Source organism: Plodia interpunctella, chromosome 11 (genome assembly GCF_027563975.2).
Source record: "Plodia interpunctella isolate USDA-ARS_2022_Savannah chromosome 11, ilPloInte3.2, whole genome shotgun sequence".
NCBI classification, from domain to species: domain Eukaryota; kingdom Metazoa; phylum Arthropoda; class Insecta; order Lepidoptera; family Pyralidae; genus Plodia; species Plodia interpunctella.
Window position 1 is genome coordinate 715,866 of NC_071304.1, and position 26,716 is coordinate 742,581.

Consider the following 26,716-nt stretch of genomic DNA (forward strand, 5'->3'; position numbering starts at 1 on the left):
CAGAGCGTCAGTATATAATTTGTCACTCATAGTGTGCCCTAAATTTACAACGACCAACCTTCCGATTATTATTTTGGCTTGGCCAGATCGTTGTGTTTAGTTATGATGAACTATCCGCGCTCTGATAAGTGTGTATACTATATCTATAGGTGTGTGTGTGTGGTCATAGATAAAATAAATATATTCATTTTATCTATGGTTGCAGTGTATTTGTACGACGCTGTAACTGATTGAGGCAATTCAAGACTTATTATTCTATAATTTATTAATATAAACAGGATTTCTTGTTGATGATTCAGATTTTCGTGAATTGCGTGGTTGGATTTCTGAAATAGTGCCAGATTATTGTTAGGTATATGAGAATCCGCAACATTGCTTGACTAACTTTTCCAAACACAAAAGGAAAAGACGTCGCGTACTACTAGCAAAGGACAAAAATACAACGGAATACGATACAAATTGATTTATTCATTGATTAAACATACAAAAATACAATTTATATATATATATATATGTATAAAATGTGCTACAATATTGGAAGTCATGATCATTAAACTTACGAATTACGTGTTGGCATCACAATAGCACCTTTTGATAAAGCATATACAGAGATCATAAATAATACATTTTCAATAATTTCAACAGTCAACAGTCTTGACAAACGTATTGAGATACAGCCATAAACATGAGATGGGTATTTTATATATAAACTTATTAATAAAAATGTGTAGGAGTTACATAGGCTACTTTTTATCACGTAATAAAAACGCGTACAAAGTCGCGGCCTTTAGTTCATAATCCACTTTTGTTTTTTTTTTCCTGTATGTTATATGTATGTTTGCAATCCTTTGAATAAATACCTTCCTATCTTACCCTGAGGATAAATTTGGTATAAAAATCACAAACTGAAGGTATACGCGACGCGATAGCGAGCTTGTGGTTTTCTTTTTATATTTTTAAATAAAAACTTTACACTCTCATTTTTGGGTTGTCGTGTAAAGCCCAAATATCATTAAAATCATTCGCAATTGATGTTATACAAAATAACTGGGACACTCGTTGGGAAACCAGTAAATGCTTTGTTTGAATTCACTTAAGACTATTCCACAAGTTACTAAAATAATATTGATTTATTTTTTGGCAATTATATATTTGACATACATTACTATACAATATGTAAGGAAATCTCAAAAAGCCTCTATGTATATATATTTAACTTATTTCACGTGACAAATAGTTAAATGTAAATGCATGTATTGCTATATGCACGTCCTTATAACTATATTCGGGAGATATCCACAAGATCAACAATTAATTACAACGTATACAAATTTAAATGAAAAACTTGTTGAGAGCAGATAATTTTCAGAACATTGCCTATAGGCGAAATATTCAGAGGTATTTATAATAATTGACTTTATAATAATTGTAAAAACTATTCTAGATATATTTATCATAGCAAAAACACCTGTAATATTATTGTGACCATAGATTATAATTTCGATCGATCTTTGATATAAGAATATAGAAAAATATTGACTACAAATTAAGCTAATTTGAAACATGTGCGTCGCAAAGATGTCGTGACAATATTGCCTATTTGACTTTGCAAATACGTCCGTTTCTATTGAAAACTCTCCAAGCGTGTCACGAGGCAGTTTGCAACACGCCAGGCGAGTTTTCTTGCAGCGAGCGTGTCAAATGTTTTTGGGACTATATCCATTTTTTCTCACCGCTCTCCTCCCCTTTCTGGTTCAAATAATTGCTCGAGCCCTGCCAACTGAATGAGCTGTCCGTGTCGCCATCTTCCTGAGTCTTGCCCTTGTCGTAGCTGGACATAGGCCTGTCGTGGACGTAAGACCGGGGTCTGTCGTGGCTGAGCCGCGAGGCGTCGAAGTGGAACGCGGAGTTGGAGGGCTTGCGGACCTCGCGCAAGTACTTGAATGTGTGACTGTCCGGACATTCCCCGTCTTCAGGCTTTGGGCTGTACAGCCATTCTGGTAACGTAAATAATAACAGTGAATTAAGTTAATAAAGTTACATTAAATGATTTGTGTGTATTTTATGAAATCTAAAGTGTGGCATCGATTATTTTTCAAAAAGTAAAGTGCGTAACTCTCTTCTTCTCGCTTTTATTTTACTTTATTTTTAGGAACTAGGCACTTTTACTACTTATTACAAACTTTTACTACTGTCATTTCGGAACGACCACTGCTGAGAAGAAATGCCGAAAGAAACTCATTTGAACAGTGTTGGTCCCTATCATCTTCCTCAGGAATAATAACAATAATGTGTATGCGACTACCTGCCAGTATATGTATGTATGGCGGTAAGTAGTCATAAAAGTAATGTCAGATGCCTTTAAGCGACTTGAAAGAAAACTGACACCAGTGTTAGCAATAACGCACTCGATATGATGATGAGGAATAGCACTTTAATAAAACTCGCATCAAAATCCGTTGCGCAGTTAAAGATCGGAGCATACACAGGGACAGACAGCCGAAAGCGACTTTACTATATTATGTAGTGATAACAAACAGCAATACCACACATATTATCTGTAGGAAAAGCATACAGGCTACGACACAAAATTATTCTATTATTTGTTAAGTAACGGATAAAATTAATTTTTATCGAGTTAGTTTGTTGGTCAATACCTTCACGTTTAAACGTTAAGTTTTTAGCTTTTTTAGTTTTTAGTTAATTTACTTAATTATATATAACGTCTCAGCGGAAATTAATGAGGATACTGTGCAAAGTGGTAACGAAAAAGTAGGAAAGCGGAGCGTGGGCACCGACGATCAATGGCTGAAGAAGCTGCCGGGAAAACTATGTGACGCCAAACGCAACTCACCACCGTTGGAGACCTTAGCGATGGCAGCAAGAAGGAAATCTTTATCCTTAGCCTGAAGCACCAGCATGTTCCGCAGTATGGCCACCATGGACCGTTGAGCTTTGGCGCGCGCCCGCATGTAGTATACCGCCACGCTGGAAATAAAAAAAATAGAAAATATCTTATACTAAAAGTACACTTCTTAATATTGTATCCCACTACTGGGAAGAGCCCTAGTAATTTTTTTAATTTTTTACTTTGCCCATGTGGGGATACTAAACCACAGATTAAATATAAATAAACACTTTAAATTATAAAGCGTGTCTTCTTATAGACTTATTCCTCATGTTTGATTCCTGCTCATTGTGTGGAATGTGGAATGTAACACACACTACCACTTGGGCAATATGAATGGTTTTCTATTGCCAAATCAATTTCACACACCGACTGATAAATTTCAGAAATTTATAAGACAGACACAAGACTGAAACTTGAGAGTGACGTCTACGTATTGTTAGGACGGCACTCCGTGGGTCTTTTTTAATAAAAACACAAAACTACTGCTAAACAGAAAGTATTTTAATCACTACACACACGGTATTTTAAGATACAAAAGATACAAAAATTATGGACCGAACTTAAGGGAGGTTTGCGGCTGACTGACTGGGCCACGTGGTTTACTATCATCTTCACAGTCGTATTCCTCATGGCTGAGGGTCGTGGTCATTACGTGGAATGAAACACACACAACTTTCTTGGCATTATTAATGGAGTGGTTTGCCATTGCCTTCTCCATTTCACACTAATAATCACAGTTAATAATAATCAACCAGTGTGCAGGTTTCGTCACGATGTTTTCCTTCGCCGGAAGCAAGTGGTGGTCGATGAAAACTACTATATATGAGTCAGAATGGTATACAAACTCATGTGGCAGCAGTAGGATTCGAACCTGGGACCTTTAGATCCACAGGCGGGCGTCTTAACCATTACACCACCACCGCTTCGGTTTACTATAGTTTTATATAAAATAAAAAGCTGACATAATAAATTTATTTCATATCAATTACGAATTTAACAGTATTTACCTCTTGAATACCAGTTCATTTTAAACAGAAACCTACTCCTGTATAAGCTACAAATTATTTTTATTAAGTGTTTAACTTTCAATATTTAGACGATACTATGTTTGGGTGGAATCGTGCAACTCAATTTTCAATTCGGCAACACAAATTTTGAAGTAGATTCAGCCGAAATTATGTAATATTCCTCAGCGTGCAGTAATGAACGCATATTATTTTTGTCACGTGTTGAAGACAAAACAAGATCTCACCAACGACAATAAAAGCTTGTGTCAAAAATGTTATATTTGTCTGGTTTGTGTACCCCTGCTCTTTCTCAACTCTCGATCCAATATGGTTTCTAACAAGAAAAGAATAACACGACTCAAAATAAATAAATTAAATGCAATATTTACCACAAAAACAGCATTAGGAACGCAATGACGCCCGGTCTCGTTAAGAAAGAGAGCACCGAGTTGGCAGTACTGTGGTGAGAGAGACGCAAGACCCCCTCACTTAGCACCGCATACACGTACGAGTAGGAGCGGAACGGCCCACAGTGTTGTGACGGCATTCTGGTGAATAAAAGACCAATTATTGTCTTCATTAAACTGTGAAATTAATAGTAAACAGATGGTAGTATATAAGACTTAATTGTTGATATCAATCCATATGCTAATATTATAAATGGGAATTATTATGATATTATATATTATTAATGATCTGTCTGTTACGCTTTCACGTCTTAGCAAGCATATAGCTTCATTTTGTTCTAAAAATGAACCCAAAAATAGTGAATGAAATAGGGGGTGAAAGTTTGTATGAAAAAACACACAAAGTATTTTTCCAATTACGGGCTAAAGAAGTAAAAGTAAAGTTAAATGTTTTATCATATTTACTTATTTACAGGAAAGTATACATAATATTTGTGTGATATAACGTCACTTACCCCAAGAAGACTGAGCCAATAACGAAGAGAGTGGAGAAGAGAGACAGAGTGACCAACATATAGAGCACAGTTTGCGTTTGCGCAGCGCGCCACACCTGGACAGAAATAATAATACTGTTTAACTAATAATAATAATAATAATACTGTATTTGTAGTAATTGATTTTATTTTCCAATCTTCCTATTTCATTTAGCTCATTACGAGTCCTATTGAATGATAGGAGTGCCGCCGCCCCCCTTCCCCCTCTTCCCTTCGGGCACAACACACCCAGAACCTCAGACAAATATTTTTGATCACAGATACAAATACTTGCTTGCTGGGAATCGAATTCAAATTAAAATTATTTATTCAAAAATTAGACCTTCACAGACACTTTTTTACGTCAATTTTTATATTACATAGTTATTTCTTTCACAAGCTACAAACTACTAGCATTTCGGAACAACCACTGCTGAGAATAAATGCCGAAAGAAACTCATTTGAACAGTGTTGGTCCCTATCATGCCAGAAGGGCTTACCATTATTGTTTCTCAAAGTACATAATGTACATAGTCAAAAAGTATATCAAAACAGGTTATGATTGTGATCCGAGTGCTGATTAAATATATATATCGATGTGAAACACAATTAACTTACACAAAAAATATATGAGAAACGAGATGACCCCTCTGGCAGCCATTCACAAGTTGACGCATGGGTCAGCCATCGCGTAGCTCAACCATTATAGAGGGAACCTCACGATCCGGAAACGACGAATCCAGGACCAGAAAGCTACGGAGGAAGGCGGATGAATGGAAAGATACCCACCTTCCTGGCCGGCTGGCAGGCCCTCAACGTTCCTCGTTTCACATAAAACAGCACCAACAGCTTAGCGGCGACTGCGGCCACCAGTAGGGGGGAGAACAACGCCCCGAACCAGACCACGCACTGGTTGTAGAGCAGAGTAAGGGAGTTGTACGCAATGTTGAACTCTGGGGCACCTGTTTTGGGATACAATCTGGGAAAATGCATAATAGTGATGAACAAAAAGATTGTTTTTGAAAAAAAAAAATCTTTGAAAAAAAAATTGTCTTTGTAGAAAAATAAAATTTGGTGCTGTCAAACAGTTTATGCGCGTGACTGGCATTAATATTTATTAACAATGTATTAAGTCAAATTGTTACTAATATATTCGGATCTTTGATCATCTGAATAAAAAATATTTTTATATTTTTTATTTTTAAATGTCTCAAATCTTATAACTAAACGTAACTTACTTATAAAGCAAGGCTCTAAGGAACTCAACGGCGGGCAACACAAACAAAGAAAACAAAGCGTCGAGGAGCACCAGCCGGTAGGACTCCTGTCCGAAACTCGTCTCCCAGCACTAAAAACAAATAAATTCACGACTAAATCCACATTTGTAAGCCCTAGTTCGAACGGGCGCATTTTCGCGAGCTTTTTTTACACCCGCGCGAACGTGGAGTAATTGTTATGACCTATGTGTATGTAAGTAGAATCAAATTAAGTAAGCGATTGTTTTCTTTAACCAAGTTTTAAATGTGCATTGTGCAGAAGCTGTAGGAAAAGCACGAAAATAGGGTAGTTGACATATTATTCGAAACACCAGTAAAAAATATACTATGTTAATAACAATACTTTCAAAGATGTGACAAAAATAGAATCACACAATTTTGGACTTATGGATACTTCAACGTGACGTCACGATTGAGTAATGTCTTCTTTAAAAAAGTTGTTTCAAAATTTTAGCTTTTTATAATTATTAAGTTTTTATTTTAAATATTTTTTTAAATCATGGCCTTTCCAATATAATGATCCAGCATCTTTGTTCCAGTCTATGAATGATGGACTGTAACAATAATGCATACCTTGTCATCTACCCTATTCTTCTTTATCCTATTTATGGTAACCGTATTTACTACGATTATAACCTGACGTATTAATCACTGGAAAAAAGCGCAAATATTAACTACGAAAACTAGCAGAGAACTAGAAGCGGTGGAAGATACAGTAAAACTATAATTTAATATACTCTATAAATAACGTAACGCAGGCGGCCGGCCGTAAAATCACAGCCCCAATCAAAGTATTGGGGATTTTTATTATTTTTCCAGGCGCTACAGCCGAGAATGCAGTTCACATGAGAGAGATGTATATGAACTCACAGTGTGCCCCGACTTCGCCCAATAGAAGAACAGAACCGTGACGACACCGATGTCAAGCAGCCAATTGCGAGCCAGCGTCACGTAGGTGGCGGTGCGGGGGCGGTAGAATTCTAATCTGAGAATCAAGAACGAAGTTTGTCTGTTACATACAGGGTGACTGTTTTATACATTGGCAATATTTTGTCTGCACGCTCAGTCCATGATTCGGAACAACTTTTAATACGGGAATAACTCCGAAAACGCGAAAAAAAAATCAGCTGTTGTATACAAAATTAAATACCTAACTTGTGGAAAATGTATGAAGAGAGAAACACCCTAAAACATATAGGCATACCTATATGTTTGTATGTATGTGTGTACGTACCTGACCACTAGAGTTAGCAGCAGCGGACACACGGTCACCACTGACGTGACCAGCAGTGATGTGTATATCTCCCAGTGACGATCCTTCTCCAGAGTGAGCAGCAGCCAGATGCGATGTAACAGGCCTAAACAATAATTAAATACAATTTTAATGTGTGTATTTATTACACATTGCAGCTAAACAGAAATTCAAATTCAAATTCAAAATTCTTTATTCAATTTACATAAAACTTCGTTGATAATAAAACCAAATAAGTAGAAAAGCCTTCAAATTTTCAAATTCAAAATTCTTTATTCAATTTAGGATGATATTACATCACTTATTGACGTCAAAAAAATTACTTAAACTAAGTCTACTGCCGGCTTCCAAAGCGCAGGTGAAGAAGAAGCGGCGCAACAAACTTCACCGCAGCCTTTTCTCCAATTAACAAATATAGGTCTTATATATAGGTCTTATATATTCGTAGATAATATTTGAAAAATTGTTTATTTGTTTCTAATATAATTATTAGAAACAAATAAACAATTTTACTAATATTGAAAAGAAAGACAGCTGTTTGGTCTAATGATTGACTGGTAGTGATATTTTTGTAATATTGTCCATGCAGTTTAATGTCATTTAATGAAGTTTTTTTTTTTTCAAACAAATATGTTTGACCTATTGTGGTCAAACAAGAATAGTATTACGTTTTCATGATTCATTTTCAAAACCCATCATTTTGAAACCTCACTCGATTATATTAGTTTTAGTAAAATTTTATTTTTCAGCTTGTAATTTATAGACTAATAAATCAATCCTAACTAATATTATATATAAATATAAAAGTATGTTTGTTTGTTAACTCTTCACGCATTATCTAATCAACCATACATCGTGAAATTTTGCATACATGTAGTTTGAAGTACGGAGAAGAACATACCCTTCATCCCGGAGAAATAACTACTCCGGTGGGAAATTGACAGCCGCGGTAAAAAAAACTAGTTCATTAAATAAAGTTAAATAACTTCGCATTTAAAATCTCAAAAAAAAAACCCTGTACTTTTTAACATATCAGGCAGAAAAACGAGCATACGGCCCACCGGATGTTAAGTGGTCACCGCAGCCTATGGACGCTGAAACACCAGCGGTGCCAAATACTCTGTGCCTACTAGACCGACATTAGAACTAGTTTTATTGAATGACTGCACCCTGACTGACAGACTGACCTCCAATACCAGCCAGTACTATAGCGGTGACGATGACGTTGGCCGAGGTCTGCGCGACACGGATCCAAAACGAAGACGACACTTGCTTCTTGTTCTGCTCGTTTAACAGCTCCTGATTAAGCAAGTGTGCCATTTTTTTTATGTTTTGTACTAGTGGCCCGTCCCGGCTGCGCTCGGGTAAAAACATTAAATTATATAACATACTAAACCTACCTCGGGAATATCACAATACGTTGATGTAAACCACAAGAAAATCCGTGCAGTAGTTTTTGAGTTTATTCCGAACAGACAAACAGACAGACGCGGCAGCGAACTTTGTTTTATAATATGTAAGAATACTACTAAGCAAGTAAACATATGTGGCTCGTCTGATGGTAAGTGATCACCTTGAAATAATGATGTACCTACGCCCGCGAATCCCTCCGCATGGAATATCGATAAAAGGCTAATATTAGTCTTGAAATTCTAATTTATCTTTGTGACAAATTTCATCAAAACCGGTCCACCAGGCCTACCATCAACTTTTACAGAACGATTCTAAAGCAACTCAGTTAAATTAAGGCACCTAAAATGAATCGCATTCATACAAAAAAGTTAAGTCGATGGTACGAATTTGCGATGCAGTTCAGTTTATGTCGTAGAGTGGATCGCGTTAAGAGATGGTGGTAAGCCCCCAGTTGTGTCGAATTTAATCGATACAAACGATGCAAAATAGTAATTTTCGATTATAGATATTTTTATTTAAAATTAAAAATATACGAGAACCAAGAGCAAAAATCAAATTTAAATCTCTCATCGGCTCCGACCACGGCTGTAAAAATCTATTTATCTAGCAACATAAAAAAAATATTATATATATATATATATATATATATATATATATATATATATATATATATATATATATATATATATATATATATATATATATATATTTTGACACGTTTCTGTATATACCTTGAACTCGTAATATATGCTGGTGGCGCTGAGGGCGGCAGCACTGTCGCAGACGATGCCGAAGTCCCAGCCGCAGAACACTTTGTTGGCGAACACGTGGCTCACGCCGTCCGACGTCGAGATGAAGTTACGCCGATACGAGTATGCTGTCCTACAAATAAATAACATACATATAGTATCACTAGCTTTTGCCCGCGGATTCGCTCGCGTTAACAGTTCCAGTTCCCACGGGAACAGTTTTTTTTTCTGGGATGAAAGGTATTTCTCCATACTTCAAACTACATTTGAAAAAATTCAAGAAGATTGGTTGAGTAGCTGGAGCGTGAAGAGTTAACACAAGAAAAAAACAAACTTTATTAGTTAGGATGTCTTTCTCCCTATAAAATAACTATGTATTACATTACATTCAGATCGCTACGAGTGACTGAGGCAGTAAGGGGTCCGGTCGCCGACGAACAATCGCATATGCTGTGTAAGCAAGTACGTGTCCGGGCCTACAGGTGGCCTTGAAAAGCTTCTAGAACATTCTAATTTAAATGAAACAGGACCGAAACGGCAGAAATCAATTATATAATGTGGTTACCTGATAAGGACCAACACAGCAAAGAAGACAAATGAAGCGGTGGTGGTCCAGACGCCCTACGCCGAAACGTCTCAGTTTCCAATCCTGCTTATGCCATATGAATTTGTATACCAATCTGACTCACGTATAGTAGTTTTAATAGACCACCACTTACTTCCGGTGAAAGGAAAACATCGTGAGGAAACCTGCACACTGGTTGACTTTGAGTGTGTTACTACTAATAGTCACTAGAAAGCGGTAAAAGTCATGTCATATTCCTTTCGGCAGCTTGAATAAAATGCATTAACACCCTTGATAAGAAAGAAGAACTTGAAGATTACGCTTAAAATACCTGATACACAAGACGGCGAAGAAGATCAGATACAGGCAGAGCATGGTGAAGAAGTAAGCGAACGGCATATTATAGGGCAGAGGGCCCGCGGCTACGGCGCCGTGGTGGTAGTGGCCATACATCAGCAGGGAGTCTCCAAAGCTACCCTGTGGACATCATCAACCATTTTAATGTCCACACCACTCAATAACGGTGATAGTGCGAAATCAAATAATTTATTCCCAAATTAGACCTTCACACGGACTTGCTCAGGTCATATTCTAAAGCAATTTTTTAATGATAGACTCCGATAAATGTAATTTAATTTAGTTACTTTTATTTGTTCGATTTTGTTTTGTGGGATGACAGCATGCTCTCCTGATTTAAATTTGCATACCCGTGGACGGTGAGACATGTTGGATTAAGTTTGTAAAAAAATGTAAACTCATGTTTTTGCAAATAATCTTTGTCTTTCTCTTGAAAATAATATTTACTAAAGCTACAAACTACTTAGCTTAGTGGTCCAGTGGTTAAGACGCTCGCCTGTGTATCTAAAGGACCCAGATTCGAATCCTTTTGGCGCCTCATTACTTTGTATAGTGAGAGATCTAATGAATATTAAACCGAATTTCTGCGGGGGTGGCATCATATTGCACCCGATAGAGATCCATGGAAGCAGAAAAGAGAGGCCTTTGCCCAGCAGTGGGACACTTAAACAGGCTATAAAAAAATTAAACCGCAAAACAAGGACTCCTCAATGCCTTACCTTCCCGCTGATGAAATCCAAGAAGGTAACTGGTCCCATAGTGACATTCTCCGCACGATCGTGCATAGACTGGGGTATCACCACGAAACTGACCACCGCCACACAGAACACCAGATTCAACAGGAACAGGTATCGTAGGAAGTAGAAGTAGGAGCCGACAGCGGAGCCGAAGTGGCCCTCGATGTTGCGTATCGCCTCGTACCAGAGCTCCACTGAGAACACCAGCGTGCGCATGCGCTCGTGCGCCTGACAACAACAGACATCTGCGCATAACCCTATTTATGGTTAACTAGCGGCCCACCCCAGCTTCGCCCGGGGCTAATGTGTTAACAATGGTGAATAAGACTTTTTCACTTCATATTTGTAACATTATGATGGTATGTAAGCCGCCTGACATTACATTTTAAGCTCGAGAGCGTAATTTAAAAACTTCGTCTATGAATTTGAAATAAAAAATAAATAAATTTAGTTATAGTCTTAACTTTGTTATTCATAGTTGATAGTAAAGGCTCCAACTGAAAAACAATATATTGCTCCTAGAGTAATAACAGCACTGAGTGGTGGCCTGTTTAGATTACTGCAGCACACACACCCATAATCACTATTTGTACTTAACCATGTTTTTTTTTTTTATCTTAATTTTCTTTTTTCGGTTATTATTTGTGTGTCTGTAGTTTTTTTAATAAACTTATTTATATTCTATTCTATATATATTCGTAAGTATTCGTAGTAAAACATTCGTGTGTTCATAAACACCTCGATTAAAATCGCTGATCTTGATATATATTCTACCAGCTTTATCCACGGGTTCGCCCGCGTGAAATTCCAACGGATAATGATATTTTTACCTATATGAAAAGTCTCTATAATCTTAACTTGTATATATGTGAAATTTCAAGATGATTGGTTGAGCACATAAAACCTGAAGGAAAACAAACACACATACTTTCGCATTTATAATATTATTAATTGGGACTAATCTATCTTAAATACTATTATTATAAAGAGAGAAACGTTTGTGGGTTGGTACGTTTGAGGCGGGTAATCTACGAAACTACCGAACCGATTTCAAAAATTATTTCACCATTACAAAGGTACATTATCCAAAATTGCTATAGGCTATATTTTATCTCGAAATTCCCACGGGGGCGATGCCCCGGGCAGTCTTAAATATGAAGAAGATATCTCACCTTTTTAAAACCGAAGCTGAGCCTATACTTCATTCTCTTCCACATGGAGATGGGCCGTCGTTTGGAGCGGAGGCTGACGGAAGCAGAAAGTTTGGCGCGGACATGTCTCTTCATCGTCAGGCCTTGGGGAAGGTCGCGTAGCGCTTCCCTGAAAAGTTTCATTAGGAGTTTGCTTCGATATTTTTTCTTGTATAGATTTTTTTAAACCTGCCAAAGTATACAAACACTCTGAAAAATAATTTATTTTGAAAGAATAAGATTTTTGTTTGTCTCTATACTAATTTCGACCGGCTCATTGTTTAATATTTATGAGAGCAAAAAAAAATCATTGAGTGCTATTATTATATTCACTATATCTACTTATTACGGGATTTCTACATAATGTGTATGTATGTATTCCAATTTTTATTCTAATCATGTAACATACAAAGTTAGACGTGACAAATTGCCAGTGATGGTCTAATTTTCCAATAAAATCTTAAATTTTCATTCATTATTCACTTAAGTTTCCATAATGCGATATGGAACGTCAGAAGTGGGATAGTTAAGCACAATGTGATATGGTATGTCAGAAGTGGGATAATCTACAAAAACTAACTCTTTTCAAAGTCTACTGACCTCCTGAGCTCCTCGGAGACAGGGTTATCCTCCATCAGTCTCTGATGCTGCTCCATCTCCCGCACAATGATGTCGGCCTGCTGCGTGTGCGGCTCTGATGATTCTTCGAGTAACGCATTGTGTTCGGAGTTGCTGCGTCTAAGGCGAAGAGTGTCTGTAACACAGATTAGAGACGCATTTACTAAACTTAAGAGAGAAGAAGTTAATAAATAAATATCAATTCAAACAATGGCTTATGGTTCCGCCCTAAAAAAGGACCACTTCGTGGTTGACGTACAGGGAGACTAAGGTACACATAGCCTGGAAAAGGGTTGACGTCGGGCAGGCAAAATAGTTAAGCGAGGTAATTAAGATTCGCAGCAGCGTCATAGCTACGAATGCATCCAGTAACGCCCGAAAATGAAGGATATCAAACAATGATGACTCATTCGGATGGCTATCTTTAGAGAGATCTCTCAAAAAGATAGGAAAGACATTAAAAATAAAACTTAAAAAGCTTATATACAAATGCTGAAGCATTTTTATCTCATAAATAGCGACAATACTTGGGCATCTCTCACCGACCACAGAAATTACATAATTATTCATTTAATAAATTGGTTGTTATACAAATACCAACCAGTTTCCATCTCCTGCAGCTCGACATCTGACTGATCTGATACACGTTGCAATCTACGACTTCTAGTATGAAACATAATTGATGCTGATCAATTTACGGCAGGGAAATATGTGTAATTTTTATAGACAATTTATAAAACGAAGGTCTGGGAATATCACTAAACCATAAATTGAATTAAAATACACTAAGAACAACTTAGATAATAATTAAAAGCTGATTAAATTGGTTTAAACACTTTGGAGGTTTCTTATTACACACACATATGGTTTTAAATTGCTTTTTTAAATATTCTGGTCGTCGTAAACACAGTTTATTTTTTAAAAGAATAACTAGAATACTGGCCACCTTAATTTATAAAGGTCACACGATTCTCTTTTTTTTAACGTAATTATGAAATGCGTTTTTACGTTTTGTTTTTAAGTAAACAGGAGATACACTGAACGCGCGTACTGAGAATTGATCGACTGACTCACAAGTTAATGAGAGCTAACACAATTAAGGAAGTTACTACATCTGTAATACTAATAACTTACAAACGTAACTTGATTGTTTTCATTGGAAATTAAACACTGCATTCATAGTCCAGTTGTGTAATTATACAAAACTACCTCGTTTACAAAAAAGTTGCAGGTTCAAATCCAAGGGAAAATTGGCTGATCGGCAACAACGGCCGTGGTTTGATATCAGGCAGGCGGTCGGTTGTAAAAACACATAGAAATCTTTAAAAAGGTAAGGTTTATTTTTTACGTTGACCCCGGGTTTTGCGGCGTCACAGCCCCTAAGGCAGGGATCACTCGAAAATGCGAGAGAGTAACTCACTATAGGGCAGTTGTCGGGACGGCATGAAGTTGACTGCGACCTGTCGCGCGGCGTTGCTCCTCAGCGTCACGGTGCGTCGCATGCTCGGAGCTTTCTCTTCTGTTTCTACTTCTATGTCCTCCATATTGTGTTCTAGAACAAGTAATTATTTCATTGAAACCAAAATAATTTTGAATAACTGTTACAAAATTTTGCGTGATGCCAATTGCGTCAGTATTGGTGTTTGAAATCGTTTTTGTCAGAAATTTGGTTCTTAAAAAAGGATGAATTCCAAAAAATATTTACAATGTAAATTTACAATCTAAATAAAACGCTAATAATATATTTAAATACATTGTAAATTTACTTAGATATATCACATTAAAGTGATATTACTGTCATTATGATTATTGATTGATAAAGTATCTCTATACTTGCATAAAAACAAATTACATAAAGAATTTAATATTTTTCAAAAACTATTAATTTTCATTGATAAGACAAAATGAAGTTGTTACAAAAAAATTATGAAACCGCATCTCAATTTCATGGTTTCGTGCCAACATTAGTCAATGACAAATATAATCAAGAAAATATGATTGATCGCTTTTGTTTGAATCAAACACAGAGAAATGTGAAGAAGGCCATGGGAAATGAACAATCATGTTTTTTGTAAACTTGTAAATTTTATTACAAATATATTTATTATATCAACTTATATTACGTTATAAAATAATATACAATTCTAAGGCCTTTATTATACAAGCTTAAAAACATGATGTTTGTTACTTCTAGCTTAACATACATTCAAATTTCATCTCATCATTGTGTGTTCATACTCGGCCCTGATGCTCCAAAGCCATATTTAATCCATATAAAAATAAGACTTTAAAAATTCGAAGATACACCTATGTTTTAACCGGCCACCTGACTAATGTGAACCATAGTTGTGAATGCTGTTGTTGTTGATCAGCCGTCAAGGCGGTTCTTATACCTTAGTCGCTTCATAAGACATCCGCAAGAGGATGTGGAGTAGTCTTACTCAAATCTAGGGCAGGATCCACACACCTAAAATTAAGTTCAAAAAGATCATGTGTAATTTTGATGAAATAGTGAAGGTGGGCCGGGTCGTGAGGTTCCCTCTATTATGGTTGAGCTACGCGATGGCTGACCTATGCGTCATATATATATATATATATATATATATATAACTTACATTAAAATATATGAGAAACGAGATGTTATTGGCATTTCTTCTCAGTAGACGATTCATGGATAGAACATTTCGGAACGACCACTACTGAGAAGAAATGCCGATATCAAAACAGGTAATGATTGTGATCCGAGTGTTGATTATAATATATATATATATAATATATATATATATATATAATATATATATATAATATATATATATATAATATATATATATAATATATATATATATATTGAATCGTTAATGTTCAAATGCAGAGATGAGATGATGTATAACACTCGTACATCGCATAGGCATATACCAGGGATGTTATGGAACTTCGACTTCCAAAAAACTACCTCTATTACATCCCTGATACATACTATGCGATGTACGAGCATTTTGCCATCCAGAGAATAGAAATCTGTATAATAAATTAATATGTGCGATTTTTTAAAACATAATCAACTTACCTAAAATAATATATAAAGAAAACTAGTAAAATAATTTAATAAAAAATAGAACAGGAAAGAAATTATTAAAAAATTAAATAATAAATAAACAAAGTCGACAAATGTTAAGACAAATTGTTATGATGACATGACATTGATGCTTTTATTTTTTTAATTTCATGACTCCATCGTTAGCCAAAACATTGATGCTTGACTGGTGGTGATGACATTGACAAACGGCGAAGTGTTGATGAATATTTTTTTAGCTACAATATATATATATATACAAAACCAGCCCAGGGTTACGTCCAAGAAGTCCAGATTATGTCTAAAAATGTCGAGGTTTTGGCTCATTTGACATATCCTGGAGTTTTTTGACTGAAATCTGGGCTTAAAGACAAATACGAGCCCAGTTCGACTATGCCTCAAAAATTAACGTTGTTATTCATAAAAAACATATTCTAAACTAAAATATGTCTTGCCTTTTTCTCTCAATTTCAAAAGTGCTATAGTATCAAAACATATATTAGCCACAGTTTTTAGTTAGTTTTAGTTTTCAAATTAAAGTCATATATATGTATATGGTGAAAACGATTCCTATTATTTCCTTATGTACACATTTATATGGAAATCTCATTTCTCGTCGTATTTGATCTGTCTGCGTTTTAACCATGGAATATTACGCAAAACTCAGCGCAGATGGCGCTACTGGTACAATACCAAGGTCACAAACATTGCCAATTTTCAATATTGTTGCAGATTTACGACCAAAAATAACTTCTACGCAATCGTGGTGCGAGTTTAAAGGAAAAAGAAAGGATTTAGTGGATTAACCTGAAAATAATAACACTATTTTAGGTTATGTTCTGCATTATTTGGTCACTCTGTGATCATAAACTGATATAAACTTGATTTTGACTGACGATCTTAACTGTATGAAGTCCATATTTTAATAAGTCTTCACATGTGAAGTGTCAGAGCTTACTGGCTCTAAAATTTTACAGCGTGAGGCGTAGGCCATAGTTTTCAAAGGTTTTTATCTTATGGAAAACTATTTCGGCACCCGAATATGCTACATTGTTGTATATTTTCACAAACGAATGCTTACATAATGAAATGATTAATTAAGTACTCTAAAATAAACCTTTTAATCGACATAGCAAAAGGCGACAAAGCTCTTGTGTACCTAACATACAGTGTTGTACTCTGGCGAGATAAATGTGCAGTAATACTCCCTATTCGTACGAAGTACTTGTTTACAAAATCCATGTCTTTTTCTTTTTCTCATCGATTTTGAATCAAGCTTCAAGTTAAAAAAGTAAGCATTTGTTAATGTCAGCAAGGATTAGATGACATTGACAAAAACAAAAAGTCATTGTAATTTATTCTATCATTCATGTCAAAAAAATAGTACCTATTGTGCCTATTCGTTTGGCGTTTCATTTCACTTTTGATATAAAGAAAGCAGCATTTAAATAATTGTTTGGCTTTTAGACCTACGTTTAAAAATAACTTCAAACACACGGAAGTGAAAAAACATCATATAGGTACTGGTTAGAAAGCGTTTAGTACATATTTTCTGTCACTTCGCTACAACATCGAATACACTAAAAAAGGTATTTTTGTAATGCATCCTGTAATGTAGATTATTAATAGCTTTCCAGATGAATGAATTACTTTATGTAGTATGAAGTACTTTTTATTTTGTTAACTTTACATTATGTAGATACGTACAACGAAATAGTTGCCCATTTATTCAAAATACAGTTTTGTCAGCACAAATTAAGGCCATTTTTTTACTAGGGTGAATGGTCTTGTCCCAGGACCGATTAGGAGTCCTGGGACTATTTCGCTTAACACCTATTACACTTCCGGTTACAGATTCTTAATGCCTAACTTAGCTTGCAATGGCATCCCCAAACATCACAGTTGACGAAGTCCGCAACATTCTCGCAGAAGTGATTGAAGTCCTGGAGTCTGCGGACTATGCTCCCAAGCTTGATGAAGCCAAGGAGGCTGCCGGCAATGAGATGCTGAAGATGATGCAGATAGTGTTCCCGATGGTCGTGCAGATTCAAATGGAAACTATTAAGCGTCACGGCTTCAGTAATACAAGAGAAGGTTGGTCTCTTCTTTCTGATATAAAAAAAAATTTTTAATATGTTGGCTAAATATCATGAGTCATTTTATCAGACACAATGACACAACATGTTGTACCATCATACAAAACTTCAAAGTTTTTTTGTTGAGGGTTAAGTTGGTTGGTGCGACTATGCCAGCCTCATAGGGAAATTCCATTTTATTTTGTATTATGTCTGCCTTTGCATCATTACCCCTCTCCAGAATGTATAAATACATCTGGCTTGAAGACAGACATAAATAACAATAAATAAATAACAACTGCACATAACGTGGGATGAAAAAGTTAAAAATAAATCTTGGGGTGAATTGATATTTAATGTTCTCAGCATCTTCTTCCTTTAATTTTCAGGCATAGTCCAATTCACGCAACTGGTTCGTGAGATGGAAAGTGACAGTGAAGTGGCGAGACTGCATTCCCGTATCCGCAGCCACTACCTACCTCCCGTCTCCATCAGCTCCAACGTTGACACTTCTCTATAAACTGGTAAGTTTAATATTATCCTTACATTTTATAAAAATAAATGTTGTATCATCTGACGGACTTTTGTAAGTCAATAACAATGATAAAGATTGATTTTCACCAATAGATAGTGTGATTTTTCCAGACCGCTAGTAACTAATCTATGGCACGGTAATGAGGAATCACAACAGAGGCAAAGCTTCTTCTATTGTTTTATTTTTAATGATTTATGAAATCTTATGATTGCATGGTAACTATTTACACTTCACTAAAACAATTAAAAATTCCCTTCATTACCATAGTTTCATTGAATGTCCTAATGATGGGACGATGGAAAAAAAACATTAACCCGAGACTTACTACTACTTATGATAAAAGAATATTGAAAATAGTTTTAACTCCAGTATAGGTTTTCTATGATACCATTAATAAATATAATTATATATATAGTGTAGGTAACTCTAGCAAGAAATAGATAGCATGTTGTGGGATAATATACGAATACATCAATTTATATTTAAAAAATGGTAAGCCCTTCTGGCATAATAGGGACCAACACTGTTTGAATGAGTTTCTTTCGGCATTTCTTCTCAGCAGTGGTCGTTCCGAAATGCTAGTAGTTTGTAGCTTTGGTAAACATCATTTAATTTAGAATATGACGTGAAAAAGTGCCTGTGAAGGGCTAATTTCTGAATAAATGATTTTATTTTGATAAAGTACATCCAGCCTCCTTACAAATTGTCTTTAAGAGAGCAGTTTGTTTGTTATCTAAAAGTACACATAGGAGATAAGATAATGTTTTACTACTGTCTAGGACAACTGCAGTAGCTAGAATATGTGGTGTGGCACATTAAACTCCTTTTTTAACAGTTGTGTAGATATGTTATCATTATTGTATCAATTTAGTTTTCTAAAAGTCTGAAATGCAGTAGTAAATCATAGTATTTAGGTAACTGTTTCCTTCTTCACTGTTGTTTGCAAGCACTTTTATAATGTAGATTTTGTAGTTGTTACTTAACATAGGCTATTAAATAGACTTATACTAAGTCCAAAAGAAACATCTTTATTTACTCTCATCAAACTTTCGTTAAATAAATACTAAATTCGAAAAGGGATCAAACAAAAATATAATGATTATAATGTACTCAAATAAATAATTTAATGACGTCTCTCATCTTGGCGTGTTCCCGGCCAGGGAATTAATCTTACGTTTTGAAGATTTGTCTGTGATTTTCCTACTGGCCGAGTGCCTGACTTTAACCCTCCTTAGAAATATTAATGTTGTCTGTCAGTAACCAAGGCTATTAACAAAACAAGTCCCTTAGTCGCTTTTTCCACTGGAGTCAAATTACATCTAAATTATTTGTTTTTTTAGGGAGCCATGATGTCAAGAATCAAGTCAAGAATCTCAAAAACTTTTTTTAAAGTGCCACGAAGGAAGGATAAAGTGCTGTTGTGTACATGTGTGTCCGTTGTGTGTGTGTTATACTACATCTTCAGTGTGGGTGATTATGTGTTAGCCAAAAGCTACGACAAACACTTCGACTACCCTTTAAATATTGATATACGACCACTCGTGGAGCAAATAATATCTGGAGGCAACCCTCGTATACCCAAACCAATTAACTTTTACCCATATAAATTCCTAACTAATTCTGGAAAATGTAAAACAATAGAGAAATTGGATTTGTTTATAGTTGTGAAATCAGCTATGCAGAATTTTGGCCACCGAGCTGCCATAAGACAGACCTACGGACAAGACAATATTATACCGGGTCGCATTGTAAAGACATTGTTTTTCTTAGGAATCTCTTCTCACCCCAAAGGTGAAATACAGAAACAAATAGATGCAGAAATCGCTAAGCACAAAGACATAATACAGATTGATTTCCATGACCATTACTTCAATAATACTATAAAAACTATGACGTCGTTCCGATGGTTGTACGAACATTGTTCTACAGCTGACTTCTATTTGTTTACGGACGATGATATGTACATATCTGTCAATAATCTGATAGATTACCTTGACGACAAAATGCAATTCAAACGGAGACCGTTGCAGGGAGATCACTTTTACGCCGGTTACGTATTTGAATCACGCCCTCTCCGGCACAAGATAAGCAAATGGCGTGTGAGCCTTGACGAGTACCCGTGGGACAAATGGCCGCCCTACGTGACGGCCGGAGCGTACGTTATTTCAAATAAATCTATGAAATATTTATATGTGGGTAGTATGTTCGTGAAGCATTTCCGGTTTGATGATGTATACTTGGGTATCGTTGCGAAGAAATTGGGCATTGAGGTCACACATTGCCCTCAGATACATTTTTATAATAAGAAATACAGTAAAGAGGGATATAAGGACGTGATTGCGGCGCACGGGTTCCATGACCATGATGAACTTTTGAGAGTATGGCGTGAACAGAATACCATTATATAGGAAGATAAATGACTATACATCACATATGACGTTAGCAATCCATACTGTTTATGCTATACTATTATAAACACGAAAGTTTTGTCTGTCTGTCAAGCTGGACCGATTTTGATGAAATTTACTGAGGTCAACATAAACTACAATGTTTATTCAAAATCAAGCCTAAACCGCTAAATCTAAAGTTATTATGAAGAACAACGATTCCGTTACGTGAGCGAAGCTGCGGTCAACAGCTAGTTATACCATTTTATAACTATTAACCATTCCGAATGGATGTGGCGAAGACGAGGCAGCACTGCTCCTCTGAAATATTCTTGGTTTTCACCACTCCTTAGGATATCAAAGGGCAAAAAATTATAGCTTTTTAGTTTTTTCCAATAGAAGAATAATGTAATTATATAATACCACCGACCTACATTACTTACTTGTATTTCACATGCATTAATTATATAAAAAGCGAAAGTTTCATTTTCTGCCTATATTTAAATATCGTGCAGAAGTTATTTTTATATGTAATACTTTAAATACTCATAGTTTAAATTAAAAATGACTAAAACAATATGTATGATTCAGAAAATTTTAATTAAGGCTTGATTGCTCATGAAAAGGGGTTATTCCGATCCTGAGATTATATTTATTTTTTACTAAAAACAGGATGACTGCTTTTATAGGTATTTTTTTATTCCATAGATTTGTAATAACAAATTTTTAATTTAGCGAATGTAGTTTTTAAATAGGTGTACTAATTAGGTGATATTAAAAATAGAAATAATACAATATCTATATATTTTATCGTCCAATCAATTTAGACTATTGTATAACTATATAATTTGTATAACAATGCAACATTTCATTGTGGTGGGTTCATGACCGGGTATTAGAACCCATAGTATGAGATGAGTTTGCGCCCGGGCATAATCCATATTTTGACTAATTACTACATACTATATACATTGTAACTAAGCAATAATTTCATTGGTTGTAAACTTAAAAAATAAAATAAAAATTTAATACAGAACATTTTGACTTTCACAACTACCCCCTCTTCTCATACTCTTGGGATATTTTTCTATTTGTAAAAGTTAATAGTAATAAAGTACAACATTAAACAATTGGTAAAAGGAGGAGGGGGGAGACTCGTATATAATCCAATTTGCTATTAGTGGAGGTAACTTATGGCATGTACATAATCAACAATAATAATAATTGTCTTTACAAGCACCATTTTTACTTAAATTTACCTATTCAATTACCATGGCTGAAATATTTACTTATTCGAAAGCACATCTGCCGTCCAATCAATAAAAGGCCGTTAAGTGATGAAATAACTTTTTGAGCTACGGAGAAAAAAGCGGGAAATCAAAGTTTCTACATTTTTTGATAACATAATGTGATTTTTTCAGTTGATAAAAAATAAGCATAATTGGTACTTTCAATAAGTGTAGAAATTATTTTAATACCTTATTTAGTGTTTTTTTTATGAACTTTTTTGTTTTTTAGCGCAGTAAATAAAAATAAAAACAAGTAATTCTACAAGAGTTAAAGACGGCCAGCTGAAGCGCAACTGTGTTTTAGATTTGTGCGATATTACAACTGTAGGTCTGTAGTCTTACTAATAGCAGTTAGGTAAAATAACAAAACTACATAACGGTTAAGTCACATAACCGTTTTCTTGAAATGTAACTAGTAGAATTTATTAGTACAGCAGCTTTAAAATAAAACGTTAACAAGCTTAAACTGCTTTTCATATTTTTTATCCAATGAGAAATTCTATTTTTTACTAAATTAGAAAATACTTTTTAGAACCTAAACCAAGTTAACTGTGTTTTAGACTAGCATTGTAACGTCGAAATTTAAAGGCATTAAGTGAAATAGACGACCAAGTTAAAGATTGGTATATTGAAATGTCTTGTTAAAAATAATTTGTAAACATATTAAATGGATTATAATCAAAATAATAATACATTTCCACATTGTTAGTAATATTTATTCATCAGAATAAGCACACAAAAGCCTCAAAGCGATAGAATAACGACTAGTATTCATTCTTTGTAATAGTAGAAAAATTAAAGACAATAAAATCTTACAAAAATAAAAAAGTCTTCTCAAAAGATAACAGACGATAGCTTCAAAACGTCCTTTCACAAAGTCATTTGAAAAAAATAATAACAATTAACAACAACATAAAAATGTCTTCTTAAAAATTAAAACAACATGTCTTCTTAAAAGTAATTGAGATCAATGATTACGTTGATTAATCAGTCTAAAAATACTTAAAAAATTAAAAATATTTGTTTTCATGTTTTTATGCATCACAAACAGAAATATCATTCCAGAATTGCATTTTATGAGGTGGAGCTATATTGTTTAATATTTTGATAATAGAGTCTTTTCGACTTTGCTCAATTCCTTTAGGAGCCGTTTTAGGCTCAGGACGCATAACCTCTTTCTTTTTTAAATATTTGTCTTTAATAAAACACAGTGATTGAAATTCTTCATCTAACTCATTTTTATATAAAAGATCAAAGTGGTTCCTTTGGAATTTCACTTTGATAATGTCTTTCATATAAACTCGTGGATTTGCAGTTTGGATGCGTCTGTCTGATACGACATTTGGAAAGTTAAAGAAATCAGTGTATTCCATACATTTTACATCAACTTTTGATAGATTTACGGATGCCACACAGTCAGAAAAATCTTGAAAATCATACAATTTTCCTTTTTTCTTCATTGATAGCTCGACTTGGTGGTGTACTTGGTCGCAGCTCATAAATGTATGGCCGGGCTCAAAATAAAGAAAGCTTATTGATTCAGTTGCGATCAAATCGCTATTTATCATAAATATAATAAAAGAAAATAGCAGCCAGTTTTTATTTTGTGCACTGCAGTTATCCATCCAGATATGTATATGTTTAACATCACGATGTTGTAGAAGAAAATAGTAGTAGCAACTTATTATATCCTCCTGTTTGCGACCAGAAGTAGCGTCATGCCAAATGCAGGCAAGCGGTTTATTTTGCGTGGTAATTTTCCCTAGTGGTGCAAAAGTCAAATTAAACGTTGTAAGTCTTGGACAGAATAACATTGCTTTGAAGCAATCCAGTCTCGGGAGCATAATAACTTTTTGTAAGTCGACACTAACATAAATATTTTCCATATTTTGTGCGTGTCGCCTTTGCTGATCATATAAATCCCGAGCTTTGATATACTTTTGTCTGTGCTTTCCATATGACAGACACGCACCGCAGTTTTCTGGAATTGCATTTTTCACATCGTGTGTTGTACTTTTAGAATGCAAGAAATAACTTTCACAAATTTCACATTCTTCATTACCTAATTTGGTGAATGAGATCCGCATACTGTTAACATGCTTTCTATAAAGCTCGTAAGATACCTTTTGCGAAGGATTTTTTTCACAAAAGTCTTTATGCATCAACTTAATCGTTACATCACATGGCAAATAGCGTCGAAGCGGTGCATGTTCTCGTCGGTAGTGTAATTCAAGCGGATGAAATGATTCTACGTGGCTGGTCAATATATCTCTATCTATACGGGGAGTTTTCGTATGTAGTCCACGTCTGTCTTTCTCGATCTTGTTTAAAGAATTGTATAATACAGTGTCATTGTTTTTGTGAAACCCTAATGTTGTCAGGAAAAATATCTTGCAAACTTCGACTTGGGTTCCATCAGATTTTTTAAAATTAAATGTACTTCTTGGTGCTCTTTTGGGTTCAGCTGTAATTTTTCTTTTGGGAATTGCTACTGCAGTACTATTTCGCATAAATACTCTTCTTTCCTGCCAAGATAAGTCCCAATAATATTTATTTATCTCTGCACGTGTGTCTTCTGAAAACTTAGTTGAACATTTTTTAGAACATTTTATGTTACATCCAGGTTTGACATTGTATGTCAATCTCTTCTGTTGTTTTTGTTGTATTTTTCTCTCTTTCGCATTAAAGATTATTATATCATTGATTTGTTCTTCCGCAGTAGCAATTTCTGATGAAGATGCAAAAACTTCTGGCTGCTCTGTTATATTTGGTTCCGTTTGTTGGGTGATAGGATGAGCGTTTGTGGGTTGCTTTTTATTACATTTGACCCTGGAGATATGGTCATCATCAGACAAATCAGATTCCTCGCTCGGACAGTAGTCCTTGTCTTTAACAGAATCGTCTGATGAAAAGTCTCCCACTGGTGAGTCCGGTGCAGAAGAGATCATAGACATCGGCAGCATAATTTCATGGCAAATCAAACCTTCAATAGACTTCAGTGATTGATCTGAATGAGTTTTGGTTTCCCCAAATTCATTAAATATTGAAGAAGTTAAACTATACTCTCTCGCGTAAAGTGAGTTTACGAGAGTTACTTCCATCGGCAGATTAGGGCATTTACTGTGATTTTCTTTATCACAGAATTGTACAGAAAACTGTTCTTTGGGTGCCATATCCTGCACGATTTCGAGATGATTATTATTTTCAGGCCCATGTACCGGTTCAGGCAGTAACATTGGAGGTTGATTTTCTTTTTCTGACTCTCCTATTGGCCATTCTTGAAGCAAAGACGATTTTTTAATTACTAACTCTGAACGAGAGCGCTCGTGGCAATGATCAAGCATTTTTTGGATTCTTGAATTTCTAAACCTAAAACAATAATAAGAATTTAATGAAATTCCTTTAAAAATTGCTACTAGTGAAAATATTTGATAACAACTCTTATATTATTTTATATTCCCCTACATAGGGGAATATAAATAAATTGTAATATACATACAACTTGTAAGGAAAATGTTATTATTTTCGTTTTAATATTTTAGGCGCAAAAGCGTAACAAATAAACAAAAAATACTTTTCGTGGTAAGTCGTAGTATAAATAACTGCCGGCGACTTTCAGGCATTTCCTTAGCCTTATGCAATTATAATCTATCAATACCTCAGACTTAAAACCCCACCAAAACGTTTAGGCTACAGAAAAATATATAGAGAAACAATAAAGCAATACATAGCCTTTGGCAGTTAGGTACAAATAATACCATAATTCTCAACTAATATTATTTTTGACTATAACATCATTATAAACCTAAGTGATTATCGGCTTAATAAATAATCGTTTCAGTAAATCTCTTACCTGGGATTTGAATCCATTTTTGGCGGTACAAGATGACGCGACCGCTGACAGCACGTCCTAATACTTCGTATAGTTAGCGACGACTGAGCGGAGGTGCGGGTCGGCGCAGGAGCCGCTGAGTTTAGCCGTTTTTAAGTGTAGTAATACCACTTAGCCGTTTTATTGTATTGTCTCGCTTAATTATTATTTTTTAGCTTGTTATTATGAAAAGACGGTGACCGTTTTATAGAATAAAATATTGGTAATAGTTTTAACATAACTTCCAACAGCATAACGTTTAAAGACCTTTAACAGTTTTTAAGAGAGTTACTACTGAAAAAACTGTTTTTAAGTATAGTAGCCAGAAAGAATCCTAACATTAATTACATTTCTTGAAAAACGTTAGATTACAGTAACTGTTTACTATAGCAGTAGCCGGATATAACTGTGTTTTAAGATGGCATGAGACAAGATTTCGGATATTGATCAATGCAGTTATAGGTCTTTAT

The 26,716-nt window shown here is 35.0% G+C and overlaps 4 protein-coding genes across 5 annotated transcripts; 2 read left to right on the forward strand and 2 right to left on the reverse strand.

Moving 5' to 3' along the window:
• Positions 1 to 803: 803 nt before the first annotated feature.
• LOC128673687 (transmembrane channel-like protein 3) lies at positions 804 to 16,227 on the reverse strand. Its single transcript, XM_053751710.2, has 16 exons — positions 16,084 to 16,227; positions 14,437 to 14,568; positions 12,999 to 13,152; positions 12,381 to 12,528; positions 11,191 to 11,436; positions 10,446 to 10,591; positions 9,532 to 9,682; positions 8,575 to 8,686; positions 7,370 to 7,493; positions 7,006 to 7,120; positions 6,097 to 6,206; positions 5,648 to 5,837; positions 4,841 to 4,935; positions 4,308 to 4,466; positions 2,855 to 2,988; positions 804 to 1,997 (listed from the first exon to the last, which is right to left on the reverse strand). Exons 2-16 carry the CDS (start codon positions 14,558 to 14,560, stop codon positions 1,714 to 1,716), a joined length of 2,292 nt encoding a protein of 763 aa, XP_053607685.1. The 5' UTR covers positions 14,561 to 14,568; positions 16,084 to 16,227; the 3' UTR covers positions 804 to 1,713.
• A 1,217-nt stretch (positions 16,228 to 17,444) lies between these two features.
• Positions 17,445 to 22,122, forward strand: LOC128673562 (uncharacterized protein). 2 transcript variants are annotated; one of them, XM_053751497.2, is made up of 4 exons: positions 17,445 to 17,678; positions 17,944 to 18,183; positions 18,554 to 18,688; positions 20,040 to 22,122. In XM_053751497.2, exons 2-3 carry the CDS (start codon positions 17,970 to 17,972, stop codon positions 18,682 to 18,684), a joined length of 345 nt encoding a protein of 114 aa, XP_053607472.1. In that variant the 5' UTR covers positions 17,445 to 17,678; positions 17,944 to 17,969; the 3' UTR covers positions 18,685 to 18,688; positions 20,040 to 22,122. The 2 variants fall into 2 exon arrangements, with proteins under 2 accessions (XP_053607472.1, XP_053607473.1); XM_053751498.2 differs by having other exon boundaries at positions 17,445 to 17,609.
• brn (brainiac) lies at positions 20,046 to 22,122 on the forward strand. The gene has a single exon (XM_053751495.1). It carries the CDS (start codon positions 20,046 to 20,048, stop codon positions 21,105 to 21,107), a length of 1,062 nt encoding a protein of 353 aa, XP_053607470.1. The 3' UTR covers positions 21,108 to 22,122.
• Positions 21,361 to 26,415, reverse strand: LOC128673864 (uncharacterized). Its single transcript, XM_053752018.1, has 3 exons — positions 26,229 to 26,415; positions 24,348 to 25,744; positions 21,361 to 21,434 (listed from the first exon to the last, which is right to left on the reverse strand). Exons 1-3 carry the CDS (start codon positions 26,243 to 26,245, stop codon positions 21,361 to 21,363), a joined length of 1,488 nt encoding a protein of 495 aa, XP_053607993.1. The 5' UTR covers positions 26,246 to 26,415.
• Positions 26,416 to 26,716: the final 301 nt, after the last annotated feature.